This window comes from Callorhinus ursinus, unplaced genomic scaffold, assembly GCF_003265705.2.
Source record: "Callorhinus ursinus isolate GAN/ISIS: 27379988/994484 unplaced genomic scaffold, GSC_fseal_2.0 scaffold37, whole genome shotgun sequence".
Classification (NCBI taxonomy): domain Eukaryota; kingdom Metazoa; phylum Chordata; class Mammalia; order Carnivora; family Otariidae; genus Callorhinus; species Callorhinus ursinus.
Genome location: NW_027397099.1, coordinates 107,112 through 134,483, shown reverse-complemented (window position 1 = coordinate 134,483; position 27,372 = coordinate 107,112). Strand labels below are relative to the sequence as shown.

The following is a 27,372-nucleotide window of genomic DNA, read 5'->3' as shown; positions in this document are numbered from 1 at the left end:
AAAAAGGAAACAAAAAAGAACAAAATGAACTTATAAAACAGAATGCTTTGCTTTGCTTTGTCTGCAAAAGCAGAGAATACTTCTGACTGTATACATAGAAAATTCAAAGGAATCTGCAAACTAGTAGAGCTAATAAGTGAATTTAAATAGGAGGCCAATCTATAAAAATCTACTTATTTCTATATATTAGAAACAAACGTTTGAAAATAAACATTTAAAAAATTTCATTTACAATAGCATCAAATACCTAGAAACAAATTTAAAATGTGCATTGAAAATACAAAATACAAAATATTGCTGAGAAATTAAAGAAGGCTCAAAACAATAGATATATACCATGTCAGGGGATTGGAAGATTCCATATTATTGTCAAGGTGTCCGTTTTCTCCAAACTGATCTACAGAGTCAACACATTTCCAATCAAAATATGAATAGGCTTTTTTTTCTTTGTAGAAACCAATAAGCCATTTCATATTTTTACAGGAATGCAAAAGACCTAGAGCAACCAACATAATCCTGAAGAATAATAAAGTTGGAGGACACACCCTAGCAGATTTGAAGACCTACTATATAAAAGCTACATTAAGAGGATAGTGTTGGCATACAGAGAAACCAATAGATGAAAGGGGAAAAAAAAACAGACTCCAGAAACAGACCCACAAACATAGGGTCAACTGATTTTCAACAATGTATCAATGCAATTTTTTTAAAAGATTTTATTTATTTACTTATTTGAGAGAAAGACAGCATAAGTGAGGGGAGGGACAGAGGGAGAGGGAGAAGCAGACTCCCCACTAAGCAGGGAACCCAACCTAGGGCTTGATCCGAGTACCCCGGGATCATGACCTGAGCCAAAGGTAGACGCTTAACAGACTGAACCATCAGCGTCCCAATGCAATTTTTTTTAAATCAATGCAAATTCAATGAGAAAAGTGAAATTTTTTCCATGAATGGTGCTGGAACAATTATGTATCTCTACTGAAAAAAGTGAGCTTAGGCCCCTATTTCACATCATACACAAAAATTAATTTGAGATTGACTACAGGCCTTAAATAAGGAGTCTAAAACCATAAATTTTTAAAAGAAAATGGAAGAATATTTTTGTGACCTTAGGTAGGCTAAGATTGTTTTTCTACAACACAAAGACACTAACCATTAAATTTTTAAAGTGACAGGTTGGACTTCATCAAAATTAAAAACTTCTGTTTATCAAAAATCATTAGGGAAGGAGAAAGACAAGCAACAGATTAAGAGAAAATCGATACATACTTCAAGCAAAGGATTTACAACCAGAATAAAAAACAACCACAAATAAATAATAAGGAACACAGTCCTAAAGAAATGGGCAAAATACTTGAACAGGCATATCACAAAAGAAGATACCCAAATGGTCAACGAGCACACAAAAGCTGCCCAACATCACTAGTCATCACCAGGATGAGATACCACATACCCACCACAATGGCTGAAGTTGAAAAGACTGAAAACACCAAATTTTGGAGAGAATGTGGAGCAACCAGAACTCTGAAACATTGCTGGTAAGATGGCACAACCACTGGGGACAGATTTTTTGGCAATGCTAAAAACAAAAATCATACATACACCTATCCTAGGACCCAAGGATTCTAGTCCTTGGGTAGAGAAATTAATATACATGAAAAAAAAAAAAGACCTGAATGTGTAGATCTACTCATAATAGCCCCAAACTGGAAATAATCCAAATATCCCTGAAGAGGAGAATGATAAAACAAACTGTATTATTTCATACAGTGGAACCACTGACATATACAACTATATGGATCCATTTCAAAAACATTAAGTTGGGGGCGCCTGGGTGGCCCAGTCGGTTAAGCATCTGCATTTGGCTCAGATCATGATCTCAGGGTCCTGGGATCCAGCCCCATGCCAGGATCCTTGTTCGGCGGGAAGCCTGCTTCTCCCTCTCCCTCTCCATCTGCCCCACCCCCCACTCATTCTCTCTTTCTCAAATAAAATCCCAAAACCAAAACATTAAGTTGAACAAAATACGTAAGACATAAAATAGCACACACTGCATGATGTTCTATTTAGATGAAGCTCAAGCACAGGCAAAACTAAAACTACAATGATGGAAGTCACAAGACTGGTTTCCTCTGGGTGAAAGGACAGGGAACCCTTGCTCTGTATCTTGGTCTGGGTGCTGGTCATCAAGGTATACATTTCAAATTCGTGTACTGTAAATTATACCTCAATAAAATGCTGTTCTGATCCAAAGCCCAGATACACATATTCTTGTTTCCCTTTGAGAGTAGGCGATTGTTTTTTAGTACAATCTTTCAAATAAAGAACCCAAAGTAGCATATGGGGTCTCTGACACTTAACTCCCTAGTCCTGTTGGCCAAGGTCTCATCTGCCTAGGTTACTGCAGAGATTGACAGACTCTCGGGACAGCAGTTCAATCTCCTTTCTTTCCTGGAAATATGCTGATTATATTACATCCAGCACACCCAGGTGTTTACAGTGGGAAGGCTTCCGTGTTATCCTGGCTGCCCCACCGCAGAACCAGAAGTCTATCATATATAACTGATAACATTTAAGCTTAAAAAACCAGTGGTATAGGGGAGGTTGTGCATGTGTGGGTTCAGAGATGTATACTAGAACTCTCTGGACTTTCCACTCAATTTTGCTATATGCTTAAAACTGTTCTAAAACATAAAATTGATTAATGAAGAAAAAAACCCTTTACTATATGACCCAGCAATTCCACTCCTACATATATACCTGAGAGAAATGAAAATCTAGGCCCTCACAAAAACTTACAAATGCTCATAGCAGCATCATTCATAATAGCCAAAAAGAGGAAATAACCCAAACATCTACTGACTGATGAATAAATAAAGAAAATGTGGCATATACATATGATAGAATATTATCTGGCAATGAAAAGAAAGGAAGTTCTGACACATGCTACATGTATGAGCATTGAAAACATTACACTAAGCGAAGAAGCCAGTCACAAAGGACCACATAACTATATGATTCTATTTATACAAAATGCCCAGAATAGGCGAATTTATGCGCAGCCATCACTATAGTCAGTTCTAGAACATTTTTAATGACCCCCCAAAGAAACTGCATCCCCCAGCTGTCAACACTCCCAAGTCCCCCATTCCTCCAGGGCTGGGTAAACACTATCTACCTTCTGTCTGTATCTGTGAATATACAACAAGCCACTGAATTATTTTAAATGGGTCAACTATATACTATGTGACTTATATCTCAATAAAACAGTAAAAACATAAAAAAAACCAAAAACAAGAACAAAAAATACAACCAGTAGTAGTAATAGGAAACACAGAGCAATGTGCCAGGCATGGTTCTAAATGCTTCTCAGGGATTAACACATTTAATCTTCCCAGCAGCTGAAGGCGGTAGGTGCCACTATCATCCCCAAGTTATTGTTGAGGAAACTCAAGCACAGTTTAGTAACTTGCCTACGGTCACAGAACAGCAGGACCAAGATGGGGACCCCGTGGCTTGGCTCCAAAGTCCATATTCCCATTTGTTACTTTAGATTGCCTCTTAAAAACAGAACAAAACAAATAAACCAAAAACCCACACACAGAAAAATAATGGAGACCAGACAGAAAGCATATTAAATTGCTAACAGTGACTCGCCAAGGAAAAGGAAAGCTTTCAAATTTTATTTTTTTAAAGACCTTTTTTTCCTTTTTTTTTAAGATTTTATTTATTTATTTGACAGAGAGAGACACAGTGAGAGAGGGAACACAAGCAGGGGGAGCGGGAGAGGGAGAAGCAGACTTCCCGCAGAGCAGGGAGCCCAACGCAGGGCTTGATCCCAGGACCCTGGGATCATCACCTGAGCCGAAGGCAGACGCTTAACAACTGAGCCACCCAGGTGCCCCAGCTTTCAAATTTTAATTTAAAATTTCCATATTGTGAGTTTTTCCAACCACTTAACATCATTTTTAAAAATTTAACATGTTTCGGTAATGTTAGAAGTGGTGTATCGGAGTTGTGGACCTGTAGATGATCTTTTTTGTTACTTTTTTATTTTTATTTAATGTTCAAATAATACTTTAGCAATAGGGGAAAAGCACATTAAAAAAAAATTTGCCTTGTTTTGACAACAGCTTTTATCAAAGTACTTCTTCTGGTGGTTTGGTAGTAACCAGATCTCCCAAATCTCAGCTTAGTGGCAATTTCGTGAACCTAATCTTTCATGAATAAATTCTTAGAGTGGGGGGTGCCTGTGTGTGTCAAATAAATAAAATCTTAAAAAAAAAATCTTAGTGTATTTACTGAAGAACTAAAACCACTTGTCCAAAGACAAACTCAGTGCTCATTCCCAGATGTCTGCCCACTTATGGCCCCATGAATGCAGCTGCCATCTGCATCTCCCAAGCTCACCTCGGAGTAGGTTCTGTCGGAGACACTGCTCGATGCATCGTCATTGGCCTTGTGAAATACACCAGAAACCCTGACAAAGGAGACACACATGTGCACATCAGGGTCAATGAGCTGCACGTGGGAAATCCTAAGGAGGCCCTAGTCATTCCTGACTGTGGCCATATGTAACAAGGACAAAGGTCAGAATCTCTAGGATCCAGGAGGGATGGGATGTGTGTGGTGTGGAAAAAATCTTCTCGGTACTTTATATTTCTTTGCTAGGGGACCCGTCCTGTGTTGAGAATCAGGGATCTGAATTAGACTCAAATTCATGCTCACCAGAATGAAAAAAATTAAAACTGTAATTTTGTTGAACATTCCTAGGATATGTCCACAGAAGCCGATTCAGCATCAGACCACTTAACACTACAGCAGTCTTTTGAGTTCCCAGGAAACAGAAACAAATGAAAATTTCCTGATTTTTCTGAGATTTCTTTACAGACTACAGGACATTCTGGGCTTCTTGCTCTCAAAATCTAGAATCAGAGAACCAAAAAAGAGACCAACCTGCTCCACAGAACCTGGCCCCCGAGGTCCTAGGGAAGGGAATATTGGCATCCTGGTATGACCCATAGGCAGTGGTCACTCGGGCAAACGTTGGTAAGGGCGGAGTAACAGAGTTTGGGAGTGCAAAGGGGTTGCTGGAAGTGCTGTCTTCTTGGTTCTGAAATTTAAAAGTTAACAGACTAAAAACCAGAAGCTGTCTTAAAGCTGACTTACAAAATAAGGATACATTAGTTTGGGGAGGAAGAAACGAAACAAAACATCAAAGCATAGGTTGGTACAAGAATCCCACCACGAAAGACTCAAGGCAGGAGACGAGCTGGCGCAGGCAGGGCTCCAAACAACTCTGGTTTCGTTTCACTTTTTGCAGGGAAGTGTCTTTCAGGATCTAGAAAAGGCACGAAACACAGTCAAGAATAGCAACATTCCTTCTCCTGATTCACTTTTCTTCTTCAAAGCCGTGGGAAGTCGTGAAGATGCAGGGAGACTGGAGCTGTGTCTGAGGCTTTGGCATCCTACTTTCCACCTGGCTCTAGAGGCTCACAGAGCACATTCGAGAAGCCCTCTCCTTAGCCAGGGCAGGCACACAAAGCCTAAGAGCACACATTTCTTTCTCGTGAATTCTACTCCTTTCCTCTCCTAGCTGAACCCCTACCCCCTCATGAAAATTTCAGTATCCTAGAAGTAATACCCAATACAAGCCAGGGGGAACAGATTTCACTTCGGTGGAAATTACAATGTATCTTTTTTTCTTTTTGCTTCTTTAAAAATATAAATCCTAACATTTTAAGGCACATGCTATAGACATAAACTGACATACACATACTGAAGACAGGTGTGTAAACTGGGCCTGCGTGGTCCAATATGGAAGTCATTACCCACATGCAGCTACACAGCAGGTGAAGTGAGGTAGTCTGAATTCAGATGTGTTGGGGCACCTGGGTGGCTCAGTCGGTTAAGCGTCTGCCTTCAGCTGGAGTCACGATCTCGAGGGTGCTGGGACTAAGCCCAGCTTCAGGCTACCTGCTCAGCAGGGAGTCTGCTTCTTCCTCTCCCTCTGCCCCACTCCCCTATTTGCTCTCTCTCAAATAAATAAAATCTTTAAAAAAAAAAAAATAGAAAGAAAAGGAAAGGGCCAGCCTCAGTTGTTAGGTGTGTGCTGAATTGAAATGTGCTGTAAGTGTAAAATTCATACCGAGTGTTGAAGGCTTAGTACGAAAAAGAGAATGCAAACTCTCGCAATAATTTTTATATGGACTACATGCTGAGATGAGAATACTTTGCATATACTTAAGTAAAAATATTACTGAAATTAATTTACCTGCTACTTTCAATTTTTTTTTTTTTTAGTGTGGCTACTAGAAAATTTTAAATTACGTGTAGCCTGCATTATATTTTTATCAGGCAGCACTGAATTGACCTTTAAAGATACTTCCTAATCCTATCATTTTTTAATCCTATCATTTTAATAACAATAGGAACATCTTTTTTGTATGTGCAAATAAGACAATGAAATATTCAAATTCCAAGTACAGAAAAACAAAAAACAGACTCCCAAATATAGAGAACAGTTGGTCACCAGAGGGCAGGTGGGTGGGGGATGGGTGAAACAGGTGATGGGGATTAAGGAGTCCGCTTGTCATGATGAGCACCAGGTGATGTACAGAATTGCTGAATCACTATTATTGTACACCTGAAACTAATTTAATATAACACTACATATTATACTTGGATGAAAAATAAAAATTTCCAAGCACAAAATGCACCTATACTACAAAATCAGAGTAGCATTTGAGAGATCCTTACACCACTTGAAAATTTTCTTGGTTACGTATCTTCCCCCAGAAAGATGGGTCAAGTGTGTATGATACAAATTAGGCAAAGGATGTGTAGCATTTGGGTCATCTTGGTTTGTCAGGACATTTCAGTTACTTCACTCATGACGCTGCTCAAACTGAAAAAGGTGTATCATGCCCAGCTTGTGGGGCTTTTTTAATGGGAGATTCTGCCTGATTAGCTCTGATTAGAACTGCCAAAGCAAGTTTCTGAGGCTGCAGGAGCAAGGACCAGATGCCAGGCTAGTCCACCTCCATTCAGGCACCGCCATCCCTTCAGATACCTCACCTGGGCAGCCAGCCAGCCTCACCTGAGGATGACACCACTTCCTTTCTTGGAATGGATTTTTTTTTTTATTGCCTTACATTTTGTTTTTGTTTGTAAGTAGGCTCCATGCCCAGCATGGGGCCCAAAGCAGGACTTGAACTCACGACCCTGAAATCAAGACCTGAACTGAGATCAAGAATTGGATGCTCAACTGAGCCACTCAGGTGCCCCTTGTTTTCCGATGATAAAATACCTTTTAGCTTCAGAATACATCTTGCCTACTGTTTCCAGATAAATGAAAATGTACTGCAGGGTTCTTAACCAGGGATTAATGCATAACTTCAAGGACATCTATGAGCAGGTTATATATAACTATAGAACTACAACTATATTTCTAAATTATGTACAACATTTGTGCAAATTTCTCTGGGGAAGGGTCCACTGTTTTCACTGGATGTTCGAAGGGGGTCCATGATCCAAAAAGGTTAAGAACGACTGCTCTGATGTTTTCCATACACAATGAAGTTAACGCTGAAGCACAGACACACAATGACTTTCAAATCTTATCTACTGGAGTTTTCATTCAACTTTACCACTCAACTTAGATGCTGATGCCTGTGAACAGACGTTTCCTCTTACACTAAGGAGAATGTGTGAACACAGACCCCCACCTTCAGCAGCTTCGCTTTCATCGTGGATGTGATGGTTGTGGGGTTGATAAACTGGAAGGAAGGGGCAGCGTTGTTGGGGTACTGCGCGGGGAACTTCACCAGCATCTTGACACGGTGGCCACTGCAGTGCACGGACACCGTGCAGCTCCTATCCGCCGCGTCCATCTGCAGATGACAAAGGGACAACTGCTCGGGAGATGAACCATCGGGCATTTCCGGACGCAAATGAATTTAAACAAGTTAACTGCAAGCTCTAGGTTCCCGGGACCTGGGCAAAGGGAGACTCTCCAGAGACAAATGAATTTGGAAGATTTAGACAACCTATGTTTAAGACAGATTTTTAATTTTAGCACTGATTTAATAAGTTCAAAGTATTTTGACTTAAAAAAGCTTCAGCCTGAAGCTGTGAGGTAGAACCGAAACTTGTTACATTTATTTTGAGATGAGAAAATAAAGCAGGAAGAAACTGAAATACCGGACTCGAGTTAAAAAGCACTCCTGGGAAAATCCATGGAGACAGAAGGTGGATTAGTGGGTGCCAGGGGCGGGGGCTTGGGAAATGGGATGTGACTGCTGATAGGATTTTTAAGGAATGATGAAATGATGAAAATGCTCTGGAATTAGGGGTGATGGTGGCACAGCTCTGTGATTATACTATGAACCACCAAATTGTACACTTTAGAAGGGTAAATTTTATGGTACATGAATTTTATCTCAATACTTTTAAAAAAGCACTCCTGGAAAAGGAATCAAGATCTCCTTCTTAAACTAGAATCACTTGGCTATCCACACTGTTCTCAACTGTTCTCAACAAAGGGTTACGATCTGAATTGATACAGGTAACCAATTAATCAAAGAATCCTTTCTCTCTCTATTTCTTGGGCTGCCAACCAGAGAAGGCAGCTGGAGTAGAGCGAAAAAAGGCACACACGTGGGAAATCTGGAGACAGATTCAAATAGTATCTCTTCTACCAAACAGCTGCTGACTTCAGACAAGTCATTACATCTCTTAGTGTCTGTTTCCTCTTTTGTAAAGTAGGGAGAAAAGCATGTATTGCAGAGTTGTTTTAAACGCCAAAGGAAGGGCGCCTGGGTGGCTCAGTCGTTAAGCGTCTGCCTTTGGCTCGGGTCGTGGTCCCAGGGTCCTGGGATCTAGCCCCTCATCGGGCTCCCTGCTCCGCGGGAAGCCTGCTTCTCCCTCTCCTGCTCCCCCTGCTTGTGTTCCCTCTCTCGCTGTCTCTCTGTCAAACAAATAAAATCTTAAATAAAAAAATTAAAAAATAAATAAACGCCAATCCTCGCCCACCTGGATGGCTCAATTGGTTTAAGCATCTGATTCTTGATTTCAGCTCAGGTCATGAGCTCAGGGCTGTGAGATGGGAGCCCTGCGTTGGGTTACGTGCTGGGCGTGGAGCCTGCTTGGGATTCTCTCTGTCCCTCTGCCCCCCTCCTCCCAAAAAGGCCAAAGGAGATAATTATGCACATGCACATATCCATACCTACTGTTAGTTGAATGTGGGCAAAAAAGAAATCAAACTTCAAAACTCCTTCACAGACTCAATTTTCTGAAGCAAAGCATTTCAATACCTCCCCAAAAGGAAGAGAGTAAACCTTTCCATGTGTTAAATGAACAAAGAGGTTTGGTGACCTTCTTACTATGAATCTAAGTCATTAAGGAAATGACCACCTTTAAAGGCAGACAGTACAGCAGAGTCCAAAGAACCTGGTGGGGGTGGTGGTCAGGAGGTTTGGCTTCCAAATTCAGCTCTACCACTAACTATACCAGTAACCTGCCAAATCACTAAGTCTTCCTGGCTCTAAGTAACTTCACACATGGTAAAATGAGGCGTTGGAGCAGCTAAGAGGATTTCAAGACACATGAGCATCGGTTTATTCCTTGGTTCATCTTACGAGAAAACACTATGGTAAGACTATAATTTGCATTTGTAAAACATCTATTTCTCTAGAAAACCTAGAAAATAAAAAAGCAAGCAGAGAGATTCACTTGTTGGTGCAGCAAAGCTCTTTGCTAGCTGAGACCAGAGCTGAAAGAGTCCCCTCGCCCCCCGACTGCCATCTGCAAGCAGGGGAACGAGGCCGTAAACGAGTGAGCACCTCCACATTGACGTTCCGGATCTGCACGTTGATCAGCGAGAACTCTTGCTGCAGAGTCTGAGGCAGCCCTGGCTGCTCCGATTTATTCTCTTCCAGGACACTGCTCGGGGGGTCTTCCTTTAAGACTAGCAGGAGAGAGAGGTTCTTCAGTTGTTGGAAAACGCTTTTGAAAATGGGTCCGAGAGCCGTTCTAGGTTATCTGCCGTAACTCTGAGATGCACAGAGGGGCACTTCCCCTGAAACACCTGTTTGACCGATTACCTTCTTCCTCCCCGTGGCTCAAGCTGTGCTGGTGATCTATATCTTGCGTGTGAAGGGTCTTCTCTGGTTCCGGCAGAAGAGAAATGCTCTCAATGAACTCATCGACACCATCTAATATGTCGTTTGCACAAAGCTGCAACAAAGGGTAGAAGATCTAGGTCTACAGATGTCAGTGGAAATGATCATCATGTCTGGTTAGGGTTCTGACTTAAAAATGGGAATCACAAAGGCTAAAGATGTCGGCCAAAAACCGATACAATCAGAATAGGTTTTACCCTCCACCAAATCTCCCTGATGAAATACACAGGAGAACAGACTTTTAGCTACCCTGGAAATTTTTCATCCTGTTCATAGTTTGTGCAAGCCTCAGAAAACATTACTTTACATTCCAAGCCTTTATGGAGTTGCTCAGCTAACCCAAGACCAAAAATGAACAAATGGTACTTTCTGGAAAAAATATATTTGAAAGGCAGTAAGGTGATGATACTTAAACAAAATGCTCAAGCGTGACTTTGTACTGAGCAGTGTTGCAAAATTTTTTTTTAAGACTGATTGATTGATTGATTGATTTTTAAGTTATTTCTACACCCAATGTGGGGCTCGTGAATCTCAGGATCATGGGACTGAGGCCCACATTGGGCTCTCTACTCAGCCATGAGTTTGCTTGTCCCTCTCCTTCCCCCTCTGCTCTTCCCCAGCCCCCACGCCTGATCTCTCTAATTAATTAACTTAAAAAGTATTAAAAAGAGAGTTGCATGCTCTTGTTCCCAGGTTTTGGCACCAAAAAAAAAAAAAAAAGAAGGAGTTGCATGCTCTACCAACTGAGCCAGCCAGGCACCCTGCAGGGTTGAAAATTTTACGCAGCATTTTCTATCTATCCTCTACAGAGCACTGGGGGGGAGGCAGCACAAGGAGGCACAGTTCTGGCCGTTACGGAATGTTGCCATGGAATGGAAGAACCATGTTGAGGCAGAGCACAGCAAGGGCCACGGCAGTTCATACCAGGTACCAACCACTGCGGTTCGTCTAAGAAACAGGTATCATTTATGGGGCAAAAACTGAAAAGGGCTTCATAGGACAGGTGCCGCTGATGGAAGTAAAGGGCTCTGGACACTGTAGGCCCTAAGGTTAGACATTCTAGTTCATTTAGAAGAAGAGAAAGAAATGAAGCCCACGGGCCATTTGCTCAGTCGGCTACCCACACTCTCACACCGGGACATGAGAAAAGGCAGTCAGAGGCTTTTCACACTTAAGAAGTACCCAACACGGGCTCCTGAAGATCGCAAAGCCTCCATGTGGCCTACACAAGCCACTCAGCCAACCAGCAAGTATTAGTAAAGGTCTCTCACGTATCCTCTAACTCCCACAAGTACTAAACCTTGTCTTTTTTTTAAGTTTCTAGCGTACCCAGTTACATTCCTCCACAACAGCACTGAATACATACCCTCTGCATCTGGGAATCCACTCGCCACATTCTCAAGGTCTGATCCCGTGACCACGTAACCAGCTGGTAGTCCTTGGACCCTAGAAATCACCAAATAATAATCCTGGAATTTTTTAAGATTTTATTTATTTGACAGAGAGAGACACAGCAAGAGAGGGAATATAGCAGGGGGAGTGGGAGAGGGAGAAGCAGGCTTCCTGTGGAGCAGGGAGCCCGATGCGGGCTTCGATCCCAGGACTCTGGGATCATGACCTGAGCCGAAGGCAGACGCTTAACGACTGAGCCACCCAGGTGCCCCTGGAATTTTTTTTTTTTTTAATTCAACATTAGTATTGCTACAGGTTGCAATGGGGTGAGATTCCTTTATCCATCCATTCAACAAATACTTGTTGACCATCTCCTAGACGTTAGGCACTGCTCTAGGTACTAGGACAAGCATGAATACTACAGTCTCTGTCCTTATAGATCTCACAATCCAGTGGTGGCAACAGACAAAAAAAAAATACAAAAAAAAATGTCTGGTGTGACAAGTGTTATTAAAAAAAAAAAAAAAAGAAAAGTAAGAAAACATAACACCCAGGATTAGAGAACTGATGGCGGAGCTATTTTTAGAGAGACCTCCCTGAGGAAGTCACATTTGAACAGAAACTTAAATGAAGTGAAATAATATCTGGCAGCTCAGCAGGTGAAGAGGGATGCTGGGATTTAACGTCACATTGAACTTTCGCCTCCACAAATGTTCCTCCTTTTATATGCTCCAGAGGAGCTGAGCATGAATATGACTTCTGTGAAACGAATTGCTTTAAATGCATAACGGCACCGTGCTGTTTAAAAGAATTTTTTGGTAAAGAGATGCATCTCTTTATAAAATGGATAATCAATCGGGGCGCCTGGGTGGCTCAGTCGTTAAGCGTCTGCCTTCGGCTCAGGTCATGATCCCAGGGTCCTGGGATCCAGCCCCGCATCAGGCTCCCTGCTCGGTGGGGGGCCTGCTTCTCCCTCTCCCAATCCCCCTGCTTGTGTTCCTGCTCTTGCTATCTCTCTGTCGAATAAATAAATAAATAAAATCTTAAAAAAAAAAAAAAGGATAATCAATCTTGAGTGTTCTTAATTGACTGAGTTATATTTCCATATATCAGGTCTGGTCAGAGGGAAACTATTCTAAAATCGTTGAGGGAGCTTTATGAAAGGATCAGGGCATTTCTGAGTAATTAGGTCATATCGAGAATCTCCTTTATGGCCATCCTTAGAGAGCAAAGAATTTAAAAGAGTTTAGAATTGAATTTCATCCAATTCCTTCATTTTACAGATGGGAAAATAGAGGCAGCAGAGAACATGATGTGGCCAAGCTAAAAGGGTGGGTGGGTGAGGGGCAGAAGTTCCTTCCCTGTGTCACTGCCCTCAGCTGGGCCTTCGCTCCTCAGCGTGTTGCTGTATTCTTGCGTGTGCCTGAGAGGACACAAGTCTTCTGAACGGCTGCCTGCCAGGAGTCCCCTGGACCCTGTACAGACTCATGTTCACGTCAGCAATCGTCTGCGTTCACATCTGGCTTCTTTTCATGTCCCTGACTGTGGAGAAAAGTTATCCCTAATTCCATTCTAATCCCAACCCCTCCACCAGCGCCTTCACCCCCATTCCAAGGGCCCTTGCCTTCCCACGTACCGCCTCTCTTGCACCCTCTCCTTGCCCTCAGACAGAGAGGGCAGCAGCTCTAAGATCAACTTAGTCTGCTCCTGGCCTGTGAAGCCGACTTCATTCACAAAACCAGTTCCTGCTGCCTCTGTTCATGTTGCCTTACAATCCGGCTTCTAGCCTCAATCTGATTCTGGAACTCGTCTCTTAATGATCACATTGGTTCCTATTTGTACCGCTAAGTGCTTTCTTCTTACTCTGCACCTTGCTCCTTCAGCAACATCCGAAACCAGTGACTGGAGCTTCCTTCACGAAGCATCCCCTTCCCTTGGCCATGACATCCCAATTCTCTTGCTAGCACTCTAAGAGCTCCTGCACCGCAGTGAAAACCCAAGTCGAAGCTTGAGGTAATCCAGTAAAAACTGACTAAGAAGCCATGGAAGTAAAATAAAATGGAGCAGCAGTGGTTGAAAAAGAAGTAAAATACAAGAATACGTGCAGGAGGATTACATTTACAAAAGGTCCAACAAGCGAGCTGAAACTATTTTGAGGAATGCATAAACGGTGGCAAAACTATAAAAATAACAACAGAAATCACTCTCATAAATATTAGGACAGGTTTCCTTCTGGGAAAGGGAAAGGACTGTGATCTGGGGCTCAAGTAATGTTCCCTTTCTAGTCTGTGGTGGTAGTTACATAGATTTTTCACTTCAAAATTTGTAAGATTGTACAGGTTTTATGCAATTTTCTGGACAGATGATACACTTTACAATAAAAAGAATTTGAAGAAACACCTGTAACTTGCACTCAAAATCTCACTACTGACTAGATGGCCCCCATGTACACAATTCAGCCTGCCAGCTCACAGATGACACAGATAACTGAAAATGGGTTGCTAAAAACTTTGTTTCAAGCCAAAACTACAGGCCAACCTCTCCCTGCCAGACTATGAGGAAACGACTTCATCTATTTACGATGGCAAAATGCAAGAAAGAAAGGAAGTTGAAAGTCAAAGTCATGCATGCAAATTAATGGGATAAAGACCAAGCAGCCTCATGTTCCTAGAAGCAGGGATATTCGGGAAATAAAGATGAGAAAATTAAGAGGATGATCAAAAGAGTCCCTTCAAAAACTATCCTGGAAGAGAGGCTTGCGAAGGTCACAAATAAGCCGGAATAAGATGAGTGCTATAATCCCAGGTCTACCCGAAACCTTTCCTGGGACCCTGGACGGGTCACACCACTCCACTGCCTGGCTTTCCTTCCATAATATGGAAAGACCAAGAAATATACTTCCTTTAGAGATCGTGACAATAAGATCTCAGGAAAAGAGAGGCTGCAACTAAGTTTGCATAGTGAGCTGGTGGAGCAGCCGAGGCTGAGGGCTTCTGACTCCATTACACTTGACCCTGCATTAGTGAGGGCTGGCTAGCTGAAGCTGCAACAACAAACAATCCCCAAATCTCAGAGGCTTAAAGCAAGGACATCTTGCTCATGGGCACAGCTCCAGCTGGAGTTTTGCCAGTTGTGGTGGCAGAAGCAAAGAGAGCGTGTAATTGTACAACGGCTGCTGATGCTTCAACCCGGAAGAGATCGTATCACTCTGTTCATGTCTCATGACCAAAGCAAGACATGCGGTCAAACCCATCTTCAAGGAGGCGGGAGGTAAAAGACCACTATGCATTGTGAAGGGAACTAGGCATACGTGGTGGTGGGTGGTGCTAATGATGACCTCAGGTCTCCTTCCTCCCCAGAGTGGCAAGGAGCAAACGCCAGGCTTCTGAGGATTGTGACCCCAGAGTTTTTCAGCCCTAGGGATGATCCAACAGCAAGTCTATCCATCTCTTACAGATCTCTTCCACGCAGGTGAGAGATGATACTGAACCTAAGAGAAGAAGCGGGAGCTTGGGAGAGAAGCCACAGCCACACACCCCTTTACCCATCTACAGTGGGTAGGTGGCGGTCCCCCTGACTCCCATTCCTTAAGCCCAGACCTGAGGGGTCTATGTCCTCCACACTGGACCACATGGCCAACTCTACTGGAGCTTCTGTGGAACAGGGCTCAGAAGGAAATCAGGCTCCCACTCACTCACCCTCCTTCTGTTTCCTCCACTGGAACTCCAGCACCACATCATCATGCCCCACAAACGTGTGGACTGGGGTGTTCAAGTCAAAGACGTTCCACAAGAGGAGACTATTTTCCCTCCGCAGCTGGGGGACCATCACAGTCACCAGTCCATTGCTGAAAGGCTACGGCAGGAAAGGGAAAAGCAGGTGGTTATTCCAGGGAGAGTCAGCTGAATCTTGAATTACCAAAGTTGGAATGCTTTCCTAACTAACATAAATGAGATGATGGAAGGCCCCAACCCATCTGGGGAAATGTATTCCAAATACCACAAGTTAACCATCACGTCTACTTTTCTTTTGCATTTATTCCCTTTTTCTGTGCATGGAAGGGACCAAAGCGAGTAAAAAATAAAGCTAAGCCAAATACTTGGAGAACTTTAAATTCTAAAATAAGCAAATGGCTTTGAACAGAACACACTGTTTCACATCCAGAACGAGTATGCAAGACACACTGGGGAAAACCCCAGAGCAGCGAGCAGAGTTCTTGCCATGTGGAAATGCACCAGAAGCACAGCATCCACACAAAGCATCGCCTTCCCACGGCCCCCAAAACTACAGCTATTCAGAGGGAAACCCTCCAGTTTCAGGATTGACACGTTTTACTTATCGACACCTAATCTGCTACGTAGCTAAGGGGGCCCATTTGGTAGATAAGCAGACTCTGTCCTGGAAGGAATAAACCACAGTCACCTAAAAGCACATTTATCTTCACTTTCCCTCCTGGCAGCACTCCTGGACATCGCTGTTTATTTTTTAAAGTGAACATATTAATCCAGAGAAGTATTCTAATTCATAAGAACAATGGCTGATTTCTTGACAAGCACTCCCAGATGCAAAAGCCATTTAATACCTAAATTATCTTCTATGTTCCACAGCGCCTCAGGGTGACAGCCTAATGCATAAAGGCAGCTTTATTCATCCCTGTACTCCCTTTCAAGCTGACACTGAAGAAAATATATTATCTCTGATCAAAAGCTATCAATGTGACAATGGGAAAATTGCTGAAAGACTAATAGCCTATCCCCTATATCTGTAGCATTTTATGGTTTCTAAAGCACTTTCACATACCATTTTTCAAAAGGAAAGACATAATCGTGCGTGTGCTAAATGCCACCGAATTGCGTACTTTAAAATGGTAAATTTTATCACAATAATAAAAAGGAAGGCCTGGTAAAAATTATATTCATATGCTACAGAGGAGGAAAGTATTGTTCAAGAGCATCCAGCAGCTTGCCCAAGGCCACACAAATATTAAATGGCTCACTGCAAATATGGAAACAATCTAAGTGCCCATCAATGGATGAACAGATAAAGAAGATGTATCTTACACCACACACACACACACACACACACACACACACACACACACACACAATGGAATATTATTCAGCCACAAGAAAGAAGGAAATCCCGTCATGTGCCACAACATGGGTGGGGTTGAAGGCATTATGCTAAGTGAAATAAGTGTACATCTTGAACTTACACAATGTTACACGTCAATTACATCTCAGTAAATCTTGAGAAAAAATTCAAAGGCACGGATGGACCCAAAACCCAGGTCTTCTGAATCTAAAGCCAGATTTCTTTCCACCACGATCTACTGACCGCAAGCCCCACAACTCTCTGGCACCACCTCTACCCCTTCCCTGCCATTAGCGACCACCTGCATGCGCCTGGGCCTCCCAGTCTATGGTGAGCAACTTTCCCACAGATTCTTCCCCAACATTCCAAGGGCAAGTTTTTAAATACATACCAGGTTTAGGCCGACATGTCATGACCGCCTTTGCCCCACCCCTCAGCCAAGACAAAAAGAGAAAACTGCCTCACAAAGAAAATAAGAGAAAAGGGCCCTTGGCCCCCATGTCTGGAACACTAAGGTGAAGTTCCCCAGCAGGAGGTGGTGTGTCCCACTCACAGTGTATCTGGCCTTCCAGACAGGCACCTGGCAAGGGAGAATACTGAGGTATTTCCGAGGCTGGCGGTAATCCCAGAACTGGAAGAAAGAAAACAGGATAATTTGTGAAATAAATACCATGAAAAAACTGCAATTGAAATAAGCGCAGCCTGCAGTCCCTTCACTCTCTGCCCTCAGTGTGTTCCCGGTAGCCCTCCTAGCTAGGGGAGAGGGGCAGACACACAAAACCTTTCCCGTGTATCAACATTACAGGAGAATTCCCCAACCTCACCAGGACCAGCCCTCGGGGCAGATCAGCGTCAGCCCATTAAATGGGCCTGCAGGTGAAAGGTCAGACTGACAAGCTTTCACCCTGTGTCACTTTTACATCATGCAGGGCAAAGTAACGACTAAAGACAGCCGATGTGCTGACTACTTACTGCATTCCAGACAGAGTTGAGAGCTTTAGGTTTTTTTATCCCATTTAATCTTTGCGACAACCAAATAATGGGTGTCATTCAGTTCTTTCTCAAATGTAGAAGCTAAATTACTAAACAATCTAACTTGCCCAAGGTCACACAGGAAAGAGGTGGCCGCTTGGGCACCAACGCACTCATGTACACACTCACCCGCTCCGCCACTGACCATGCGGAACGTGAGGCTCCAGAATGCCCAGAGTGAGCCCAACACACTCTGCCTTAGAGACGCCTGTGCTTTCAAGGAAGAGACACAACTATACTTAGAGCCTGAGCATTTGTCATGAAGCAGAAAATGGTAAAACACCAAAGGCAGGAGGCCCAAAACTGAAACTCTGAACTATTCCAGTATTAAGAAATTATTTTCAAAAAATAGATGACAGTTTGGCAGTTTCTTAAGAAGTTAAACATGCATACATCATTTGACTCAGTGATTCCCAACTCCTATTTGTCCCGGAAAACTGGAAAGTTCCATTCACAGGAAAATCTATATGTGAATGTTTATAGCAGTTCTATTCACAATCATCAAAAAGTGCTAACAGCCCAATCAATGTTCTTCAACGGGTCAACACATAATAAACTGTAGCATATTCATACAGTGGATTACTATTCGCCAACTAAAAGTACATCATCTATCGATTCTTAAAACACCTTGGATGAATCTTGAAAGTGCTATCCTGAGTGAAAGAAGCCAACTCAGAAAGTTACATCCTGCATCATTCCATTTAAATGACCTTCTCGGGGCACCTGGGTGGCTCAGACGGTTAAGCGTCTGCCTTCAGCTCAGGTCATGATTCCAGGATCGAGGCCCGCATTGGGCTCCTTGCTCAGCGGGGAGCCTGCTTCTCCCTCTCCCTCTGCCTGCCGCTCCCCCTGCTTGTACTAATAAAAAAATTTTTTTTAATCTCAAAAAAAAAAATAAATGACCTGCTCAAAACTACAGTGATGGAGAACACATTAGTGGCTGCTAAAAGTTGGGGGTTGGAGGAGGGTGTGACTATAAAGGGATCACATGAGGTAATTCTTGTTTCTTCTGACAACTCTCTTTTTGCCAAATTCAGACTCCATATTCAAAATAATAAAATTGTTAAGATGTGTTTTCTTTTTTTTTTTTAAAGGTTTTATTTATTTGACAGAGAGAGAGACAGTGAGAGAGGGAACACAAGCAGGGGGAGTGGGAGAGGGAGAAGCAGGCTTCCCGCTGAGCAGGGAGCCGGACGTGGGGCTCGATCCCAGGACCCTGGGGTCATGACCTGAGCCGAAGGCAGACGCCTAACGACTGAGCCACCCAGGCGCCCCTAAGATGTGTTTTCCATCTAAACTGCTTCTGGGTTTCCCCTGATGGCTACAGGGAAAACTATAACTTGCTCCCTCAACTTACAAAAGAAGGGAAACTAGAAATCATGAGGTCGGCTTGGCACTCTCCAGACTTTTAATTAGATCAACACTTTGTGAATGTCTTCCTGTTATCAAGTCTACCAATGTGAAAAACAAGCAAATAAAAAAGTTCAACCTCCCTAAGTTAATCACATACAAGCAAACTATTAGTACTATGAATATATTTCAGCAATTGGGTCCTTTTCATGCTTATTTACAGACTGTCACGATAACTGTTAACAAAATCGATCCTTTAAAAAAAAAAAGATTTGTTTCCAGATTTAAATGCGCTCGATTGGTGAGCATTATACCATATAATTATAACATATAATTATGGGACAAGTTAGAGGACCCTGGGGATTTGAGCAAGTCCTCACTCACTTCATAACATGATCTTATTCTCAAGGCAACAACTACCAGTCTTATGAAATGATTATGTGCTGCATGTGAATGACTTCAGTCTGCTTCAACCTGACAGACTGGTCACCGTAAGAACCAGAACAGCCATGCCGTCCTCTCGTCCATAGGTGATTTCTACTTTTCTCTTCCCTGCCAAAAGGCCCTTGCTACAAGCTACAGATCAGAAAGGAAGGCTTCTGAAGAAATACCAGAGGAGCAAGGCAAGAAAGAACCAGGTTCTTGAACAGCCTCGTGGGTACAGGACTCTCGGGAAGGCTGACCTTGACCCACAGGCAGACACACATGTCAGGATGGACCAGGGAACTGTGTCTGAATTTCCAGGACTCTTCATCTAGAAGAAGGCAGTGTTGTAAAATTGACTGTTTAACCCAAGATCGGGGGGGAAAAAAATCATTAAACTGATATGAATTCATCTCATTGTGGTTAATGGTCTACTTTTAATAGCCATATAAGAAAAATTCTTTTCTTTCTTCTCGATCTAGCTCTAACCCTCAATTCAACAGTTTCACAGTTTAATAATTTATAAACTCAGGTGAAACATTCATTCAATGGTATCTTGTTCCAGCGTACCCCTTCAATTCAGAAAATAAAAATATAACAAAAATGTATTACTACAAATTATGAGCTAACCTATCATCAGGTAAACTTAAGAAAATGATTATGTAGGAAAAAATGACATATTGATCCTGATCTACAAATAACTAAAAATGATCGGTGAATATTATGCAAAGTGCCTCTAAAACTGCTTCACTTTTTACAATTATGCTATTTATATACATTCAATAAAAACTGTCTTCCTTCCACCAGGATATAGTGAAATAAATCAAATAACCATGTCAGAAGTCTCGGGGCGCCTGGGTGGCTCAGTCATTAAGTGTCTGCCTTCGGCTCAGGTCATGGTCCCAGGGTCCTGGGATCGAGCCCCTCATTGGGCTCCCTGCTTGGCAGGAAGCCTGCTTCTCCCTCTCCCACTCCTCCTGCTTGTGTTCCCTCTCTCGCTGTTTCTCACTATCAAATAAATCAAAAAAATCTTACAAAAAAAATTTTTTTAAAGACTCATTTAATTCATAAGCTCAGCCTACAAGTAAGGAACAAGGACTGAGTCTCACATGTGGAAACTGGTCTGTTGCTTCAATACCCATGGAATCCAGCCTCACAGGTGATAGAGATGTCACTGAAGAGCGACACACTTGAGGAAAGAGGAGGAGGGGAACTGGATGGTTTCTGGGTTCTGAACTTGGATGACAAGGTGACAAAAACCCAAACCCAAAACAGACCAAAAAAACCCACTCTGGCACATAAAAGTAAATGACAACCCTAAGGGATTTACAAACCTCAAGACAGAAGTTAACTTTTTAGGCCTTAGTGTTATGATTCTAATTTTGCTCACCATACCAAAAAATGACATCGTCCATGTGCCCATGTAAACAAAGCATTACGTTAATGATGCTGAATCACACAATTGCTAAGCAAACTTCTGTGGTCAAATTTCTGTCCTTTCAGACAGGGACCTGACCACAAGGAGGGCCTGTGGAACGAGGCTGGCCCTGTGCCCTGCATCCTTCTAAAGGCACCACATCCCAGAGTCAGGACAGGAAAAACAAACAACAAGAAATGCTGTGCTCTGAGATAAACCAAAAATAATAGGGTCACAGAAACAACATAAACCCTGGAGCATTTCCTGTAAGTTAGAGAGAATCTCTAGTAAAACAACTCTATCCCTGACTGTAGCAATGCTGACTGACGATGTCCTAACTTTTGCAGATATGATAATGATCTGAGAAAATTGCTGGGTTTCCAGCCCAGGGAGACTAATCATAAACTTGGTAACCTTTACAATTTTGTGGGCTTTTTTCCTTTACTGATATATCTGGTTTGGGTTGGTGGTTTTTTTTCCTGAAATCTCACTTCCTGGCAACTTCCTGGCAAATAAACTCCTCCTTTCTAAATGGTTTAGTCTCTGACTTCCCTTCACGAAGGGAAAGAAATCGCTCTGAGCAAATCCCAGGAGCCCCATCAGAGACATGCGACTCCATCGTCCCTACTGGCCCACGCAGCCCCGCCTGCTTGCCCAGCCCCCTACAGCACACACACTGTGCTTAGTGCGGCTTTCCTTCCCAACAAAGTGCTGCTAGACAATCTGATGCCTCCCACACGCAGCTCCCCCAACTGTCCCTGGGGGTCACTCACCTTGACAGAGTTGTCCTGACTGGAGGTAGCAAGAACGTGCTCAATGTCTGGGTGCCAGTCCAGGCCGTGGATTTTGGAGAGGTGGGCTGCGAGATACTCCACTGCCGTGCTGGGTTTCTACAACAGGATGGGCACTGAGCGTTGTCAAGTTAGAAAGAACTCCCTGAGTGTCTACCACAGAACAGTCTGCTGGGGGCTGGATGGGGACACAAACACACTACCAGATCCTGTCTCTATCCTTAAGAAACTCCACTTTGTTTTGTTTAAAAAAACAAAAGGGAGAAAGACTTCGCCAACCCTCCTTCACGCATGCTCTGTATTCGGGCCTGTGAGCCTGATTTCGTCCCGCTCCAGCCCCAGGCATGGCTTTAATGAAGGATACAGGATAGTGGGCGCTCCTTCCCTGAGCAGTGCATCTGCAATCCCTGCTCCCCTTCCTCACTATCACCCAAAAAGAGGGGTTGTGACATTTGAACAGACCTCACCTCGAGACTGGACGTAAAACCACCAATCTTAAAGTAATCGAGTCCCAAGACCCCCAAGAGAATGAACACACATCACAGATCACAGAAGATAACTATACATGACTAATAAGCTTATATAAAACAAGCAAACTTGGGAAGAAACCGCAGAAATATACATTAAAGTCAGATTTTATTAAGCTATCAAATTAGAAGATACTTGTAAACAATACTCAATGCTGGCAAGGCTACATTTGTCACTGCTGGTGTTTATACAAAATAGTACATTTTGGCAAAAAACTTTGACAATTTTTATCAAGCAACTTAAATTTTCCCTTAAGAGAATGTTCCAATTTTACAAAAAGCTAGAAAACTAGAAATAACACAAACAGTAAATGGGGAATAATTAAATTTTAGAGTCAATTATAGTACAGCTATCTGACACAATATGCTATAGCCATTAAATGTTAGACTTAGGGATTATAGCACAGGGAAAATGCTATTAAATGGAAAAAGTATGCATGACCATATACGTGATAGGATAAACCACGTTTTTTAAAAAGTACAAGAAAAGAAAACACCAAAATGTTAGCATTTGTCTCTGGGTAATGGGCCTATAAACATTTTTTATTTTCTCTTCTACATTTTCTACAAAGAGCATCTAACTACTTCTATAATCAGCGTTGCTCTACAAGGTTAAGATCAGTCTTCAGAACCAGCCTCCCTGAGTTCAAATCCCAACAACAAAGCAAGCCTCAGTTTACTCATCTGTAGAATGGGGATAAATATAGTACTTACTTTAAAGACTAGTTATAAAGAGAGTTCTTAGAACAATACCTGTGCATAATAAACGTGTAGTAAATGTTACTACTATTCATCACTGGGGTGTTTGAATGAAATCCAACATTGCCACCAATACCATATTTTTTTAAGCCTCTGATGCTTGGTGTCATCAGTGCTACTTTGACTCTGGAAAGTGCCAGAGGAGTAAAAATATGACCTACAAGTTTTACAATCCATCTAAGCAAAAGCTGTAAGTATTAAGAGCGCAAAAAAAAAAAAAAAGTTAAAACCCTTTAAGCAAAACAGATAAAACTGCTGAGGGAAGTCAGGATTCTCAGTGGACCAACTGGAAGACCAAGGAGGAATAGTTTGGCCATCTCTTTCCGCAAGATAAGGAACACCACTGGTTTTCCAATACTAGTTTGGAAGACAAGTACTGACAGGATTTATGGCTAAGTACCAAATGGTTTATTTTTGCCTATGGCCTGAAAACAGTCTAAAGCAAGTCTGTATGCACGACAAACTGACCAAATATTTTATTTAAACCATTTACTATATTTAAATGCTATGCTAGTGATGAAAGGAACAAAACCCATCGCCACTTTAAGAAATCAAGAGAGGGGAGAATGGCTATTACGAGACAGGACAAAGGGACAGAGACAAATACTAAGACATAGAAGACGTACCTGTCTAACCCCCACTTACAAAATCACCTTCTCACCCAAGAGCCACGTAAGGCAGAGGGCTTCAGCCAGCACATGCCTCCCCAGCAAAATGTGGCAACCAATCCAGCAGACTCCCCATCCCTGCTTCATTTCCTTCTCCTCTGCCTCAATGTCTGACCAACTCCCCGCCACAGGGAAGGGATGGGGCTGCCAGAAGGTGTGCTGAGAGGTGACAGCACCCAGGCTGACAGTTTCAGGAAAACTAAAAGTGGGTACTTCCCACAGAAGCTGAGGAGCTCTAGCCTCCAGTTTCAAAAGCAGGAAGCAGTATGACACCCCAGATCTTACAAAGTCGACTGCCAGTCGGGTATGGGGCATGGGGGTGGGTATGGGGGAGCCTTTGCCTGTATCAATGTTCTCACTGATGCCAACAAACCAAACTCTCAAAAGACTCTCCATGGCGGTGGCAGCCCAGGACCCTGCACCTCTTCCATGCCCATCAGTTACACGGATTGTGAAGGAAGAATATATGCTCTGCAGGCTCTTGTGAGGCTGATGGGACAGCTGGCTGTCTACGGGAGGATTTGAGCACCCTAAGTACTTTGCCTCGGTGATTTATACCAGAAATACCCAGGATGGAATATGTCCTAGAAAAACCAGTTGGCGCTCTGCAATCTGGGGCAGGGATAAGAAGCCTGCTGACCGTTCTAGAATAGTATCTGGTCCCCGGGCTTGACCTCCTCAATGACATACTGTCATTATCTTCGTTTTGAAGATAAGGTAACTGGGCTTGGAGAAGTGTAGTGGCTCAGCTGATATCCTAATTAGGAGGCAGTAAAGTGGGGCTCTAACTTAGGTCAGGCCCAGTTCATTTTCTTAACCACTGATCATAATATTCTCTATCTTCCTTCAACATCAATTTGATCAGGAAGCAAATGTCTTCTGGTACTGTGATCTTAAAAGGGCAATTTGCCGCAGCACACAGGGCACCCTGGCCTCTCAAGATGAGTGCTGCTACTCACAGCATCCTCCTCACACCCCTGGGAGGGACTAAAGACCAACTGGGGTGGGAGAGAAGAGACTACTCACCCGTTTGTCCCATATTCGCACATCCCCGTCATGACTGGTGGCAAGGCAATTAGCATTTTTTTTATTCCATTTGACCTGTGAGGCACCGGCTGCAAAGAAAAATGAGGGGAAGAAAGTGGCTGCCCTCAACCCCCCTGGGACCAGAGTAGAGCACATCCAGGGTGGCTGGGTAATGAGTTCCAGCTGAAGGCAAACAGAACCCTTCAAGTTTCTATGACTGCACCAGCTCCACCGTTAAAGAGAAAATGAGGCCAAAAAATAAAATGAATTAGCACATCAGAACAGGATCGGAGTCAGCTAATTGAGGAAATAGTCTCACTTAGGAAAAAACTCTACAGGTTACCTCCACACAGAATCAGCAGGGAAACATGGTTTCTCACGAGCAGCAGCTCAACATGGCTCTGTAGTTGGTAACTAACTACCCATCACATAGCCTGGCTCTTCATCATCCCCAGCGACCAGCCTGGCGCTCCCACTCAGAAGAGCCTCAGCTCAATGCCTGCTCCTTCCCACTTACTTTCTTACCTATTTAGGAGGGCGACCTTGGAGAAAGAAAGGTTCCTGAACCTCCGCTGAAGAATAAGCCCCCGTGTTGCCCAATTCTGCCCTCAGAAGGATCTGTGCACCATTTCCCTCCTGCACTCTCTCCTCCCAACAGTGGCTGCACATGGCCACTGGCCCTGTATTAAGTCAGGAAACGGGAACATGCCCCGCACTGTGAACTGAGTCCTTTCCCCACTCTGCCAACAAAAAGAGGTAACAACAGTAATGAGGGAGCTATGTGAGAGGAGGCATAGCATGAGATGCCAGAGGGGCTGAGACCTGTGGAAATCTAGGACATATCAGCACTTCTAGCTGACTCTTAAAAATAACCAAGTTATGGCTCTCCTTCCCATCTCTTCTCATCCTTGCTCAGACCACACATATTTCTCCCTTTGGGTGGGTGTTTATCACTGGGGACATCGCCGTGGATCCAGGGCTATGGAAGGCAACCTGATCCAAGAAGTCTAGAGTGGGATTGACACAGCAAGGGCTCAGAATCTGACAGGAAATGGAGTTAAGACCCAGAAGTTACCCTTGCTTGGTTTTGGTGAGGGTATTTGTTTGTTTGTTGTGTTTTTTTGCTTAAGACACAGGGCATCTTAAGTCACCTAGGAACGAACGGTGGAGATCCCTAAAGGAGGAAGCCAGTGTAGGAGACCCAGTTTGTTTGCAAGAAAGGGTATCAGCTAGAGGAGAAAATGAGTAGGAAGAGCCTGCCCCATTTCCTCAAGACAGATTACTCAAACACTTCCAAAAGAAATACACTGTCCCCAGTGTGGGGACTCATCAGACCATGAAGCCTTCCAAAGGGAAGGGAACCCCCTAATTCAATCTACTAGGATCATGACAATGGAGTCAGAGTTCCCAGACCTTTGGTGTTCTCAGACAGAGAATACTCTGGAGTACACATAGGTTCTTACTTCTTCCTACCCCAAAGGCATAAACAACACCATAAACAACTGGCCAAGGTTGCACCTTCAGGGAATGGTAGATCGGGCAGCTTACCAAATCCACAGCCTCTTGTTTGCCTCTTTTCTCCCAGGGCAGCTGTGCTACCACTGAGAAATCTCACTGAGGTGCAAAAAAGAAGTCTCCCACCTCTCTTCTTTAGAGGACTTACAACAGAAGAGAAAGTAATCAGAGCAAGTGGGCTGAAAAAAAGAACTGTCTTTCTTTTTATAGCTCCTCTACGACCAGCCTAACTTAGAAACCTCTAAGTAGAAGCAACAGAATCCCAGGGAGGTAACTGAGGCATTTACAGACCATTTGTATTTCATTCAGTTGGATGTCCTCTGCAACCATGTCTGTGGGCCATCATGTGTCTCAAGTCCTAAGTGCCTAAAAGCTGAGGTGGCGGGAGTAAGGCAGGCAGTGGGGGGCAGAGCAACAGATTTATTTCAGCATTTAGCACACAGGCACAGGTGCCTGATCCCCACTGCCCTTTAACAAACATTTACAGAGCATCTCCTCGGGTCAGAGAGGTGGTCTGACGTTGATCTACAGCACTGAACAAAACAGACATGGTCCCTAACTGCCCAGAACAGATAATCCACCTGCTTAATACAGTCATGATGCTCAATGTCTTTATATGATGAGGCATGGAGATGTGAGAGAGAGAAGAAGAATCATGTAATCATTTTGGAGCAAACACCAAATGTGAATTCAAATGTACCAAAAAGATGCAAAGCAGCAGGATTTAAGAGACAGATAATGTACATTTTTAACAAGGATGCCAAAATACAACACAGACGGGCACCTGTGTGGCTCAGTCGGTTAAGCCACCAACTCTGGGTTTCGGCTCAGTTCATGATCTTGGAATCGTGAGATCAAGCCCAGAGTTGGATGTGCTCAGTGCAGTCTGCTTGGATTCTCTGCCTCTCCCCCTGCTTCCCCCGACTCTTTCGCTCTCTTTGCAAAAATAAATAAATAAATCTTCAAAACACAATACTGATGACTGGGCTTCATCACTGTAAGATATACCAGTTCTATGCCCAAATTCTACTCTCCATAAATATCCCATAACAGCCCCAAAGCAGAATTCCAAAAACAGTCAATTCCAACTGAGCAATGAAAACAGAGGGGCCAGAAAGTAATTTCAAAGTTTCAGTACATCCACATTAAATGACAATATGGGGACACAACTGGCATAATCTAGATTATGGGGAAACC

General features: G+C 43.2%; 1 protein-coding gene across 15 annotated transcripts in view; it reads right to left on the bottom strand.

Moving 5' to 3' along the window:
* WDR59 (WD repeat domain 59) overlaps positions 1–27,372 on the bottom strand; it is an 84,186-nt gene that overhangs the window by 28,391 nt on the left and 28,423 nt on the right. For all 15 annotated transcript variants that reach the window (XM_073880004.1, XM_025888868.2, XM_025888869.2 and 12 more), the window contains 11 exons: positions 24,661–24,749; positions 21,663–21,779; positions 17,221–17,298; positions 15,272–15,428; positions 11,548–11,627; positions 10,104–10,236; positions 9,843–9,967; positions 7,728–7,892; positions 5,246–5,341; positions 4,957–5,113; positions 4,411–4,480 (listed from right to left, as the gene is read on the bottom strand). In XM_073880004.1, coding sequence (XP_073736105.1) covers positions 4,411–4,480; positions 4,957–5,113; positions 5,246–5,341; positions 7,728–7,892; positions 9,843–9,967; positions 10,104–10,236; positions 11,548–11,627; positions 15,272–15,428; positions 17,221–17,298; positions 21,663–21,779; positions 24,661–24,749 — 1,267 coding nt within the window. The remainder of the gene's footprint in view (positions 1–4,410; positions 4,481–4,956; positions 5,114–5,245; positions 5,342–7,727; positions 7,893–9,842; positions 9,968–10,103; positions 10,237–11,547; positions 11,628–15,271; positions 15,429–17,220; positions 17,299–21,662; positions 21,780–24,660; positions 24,750–27,372) is intronic.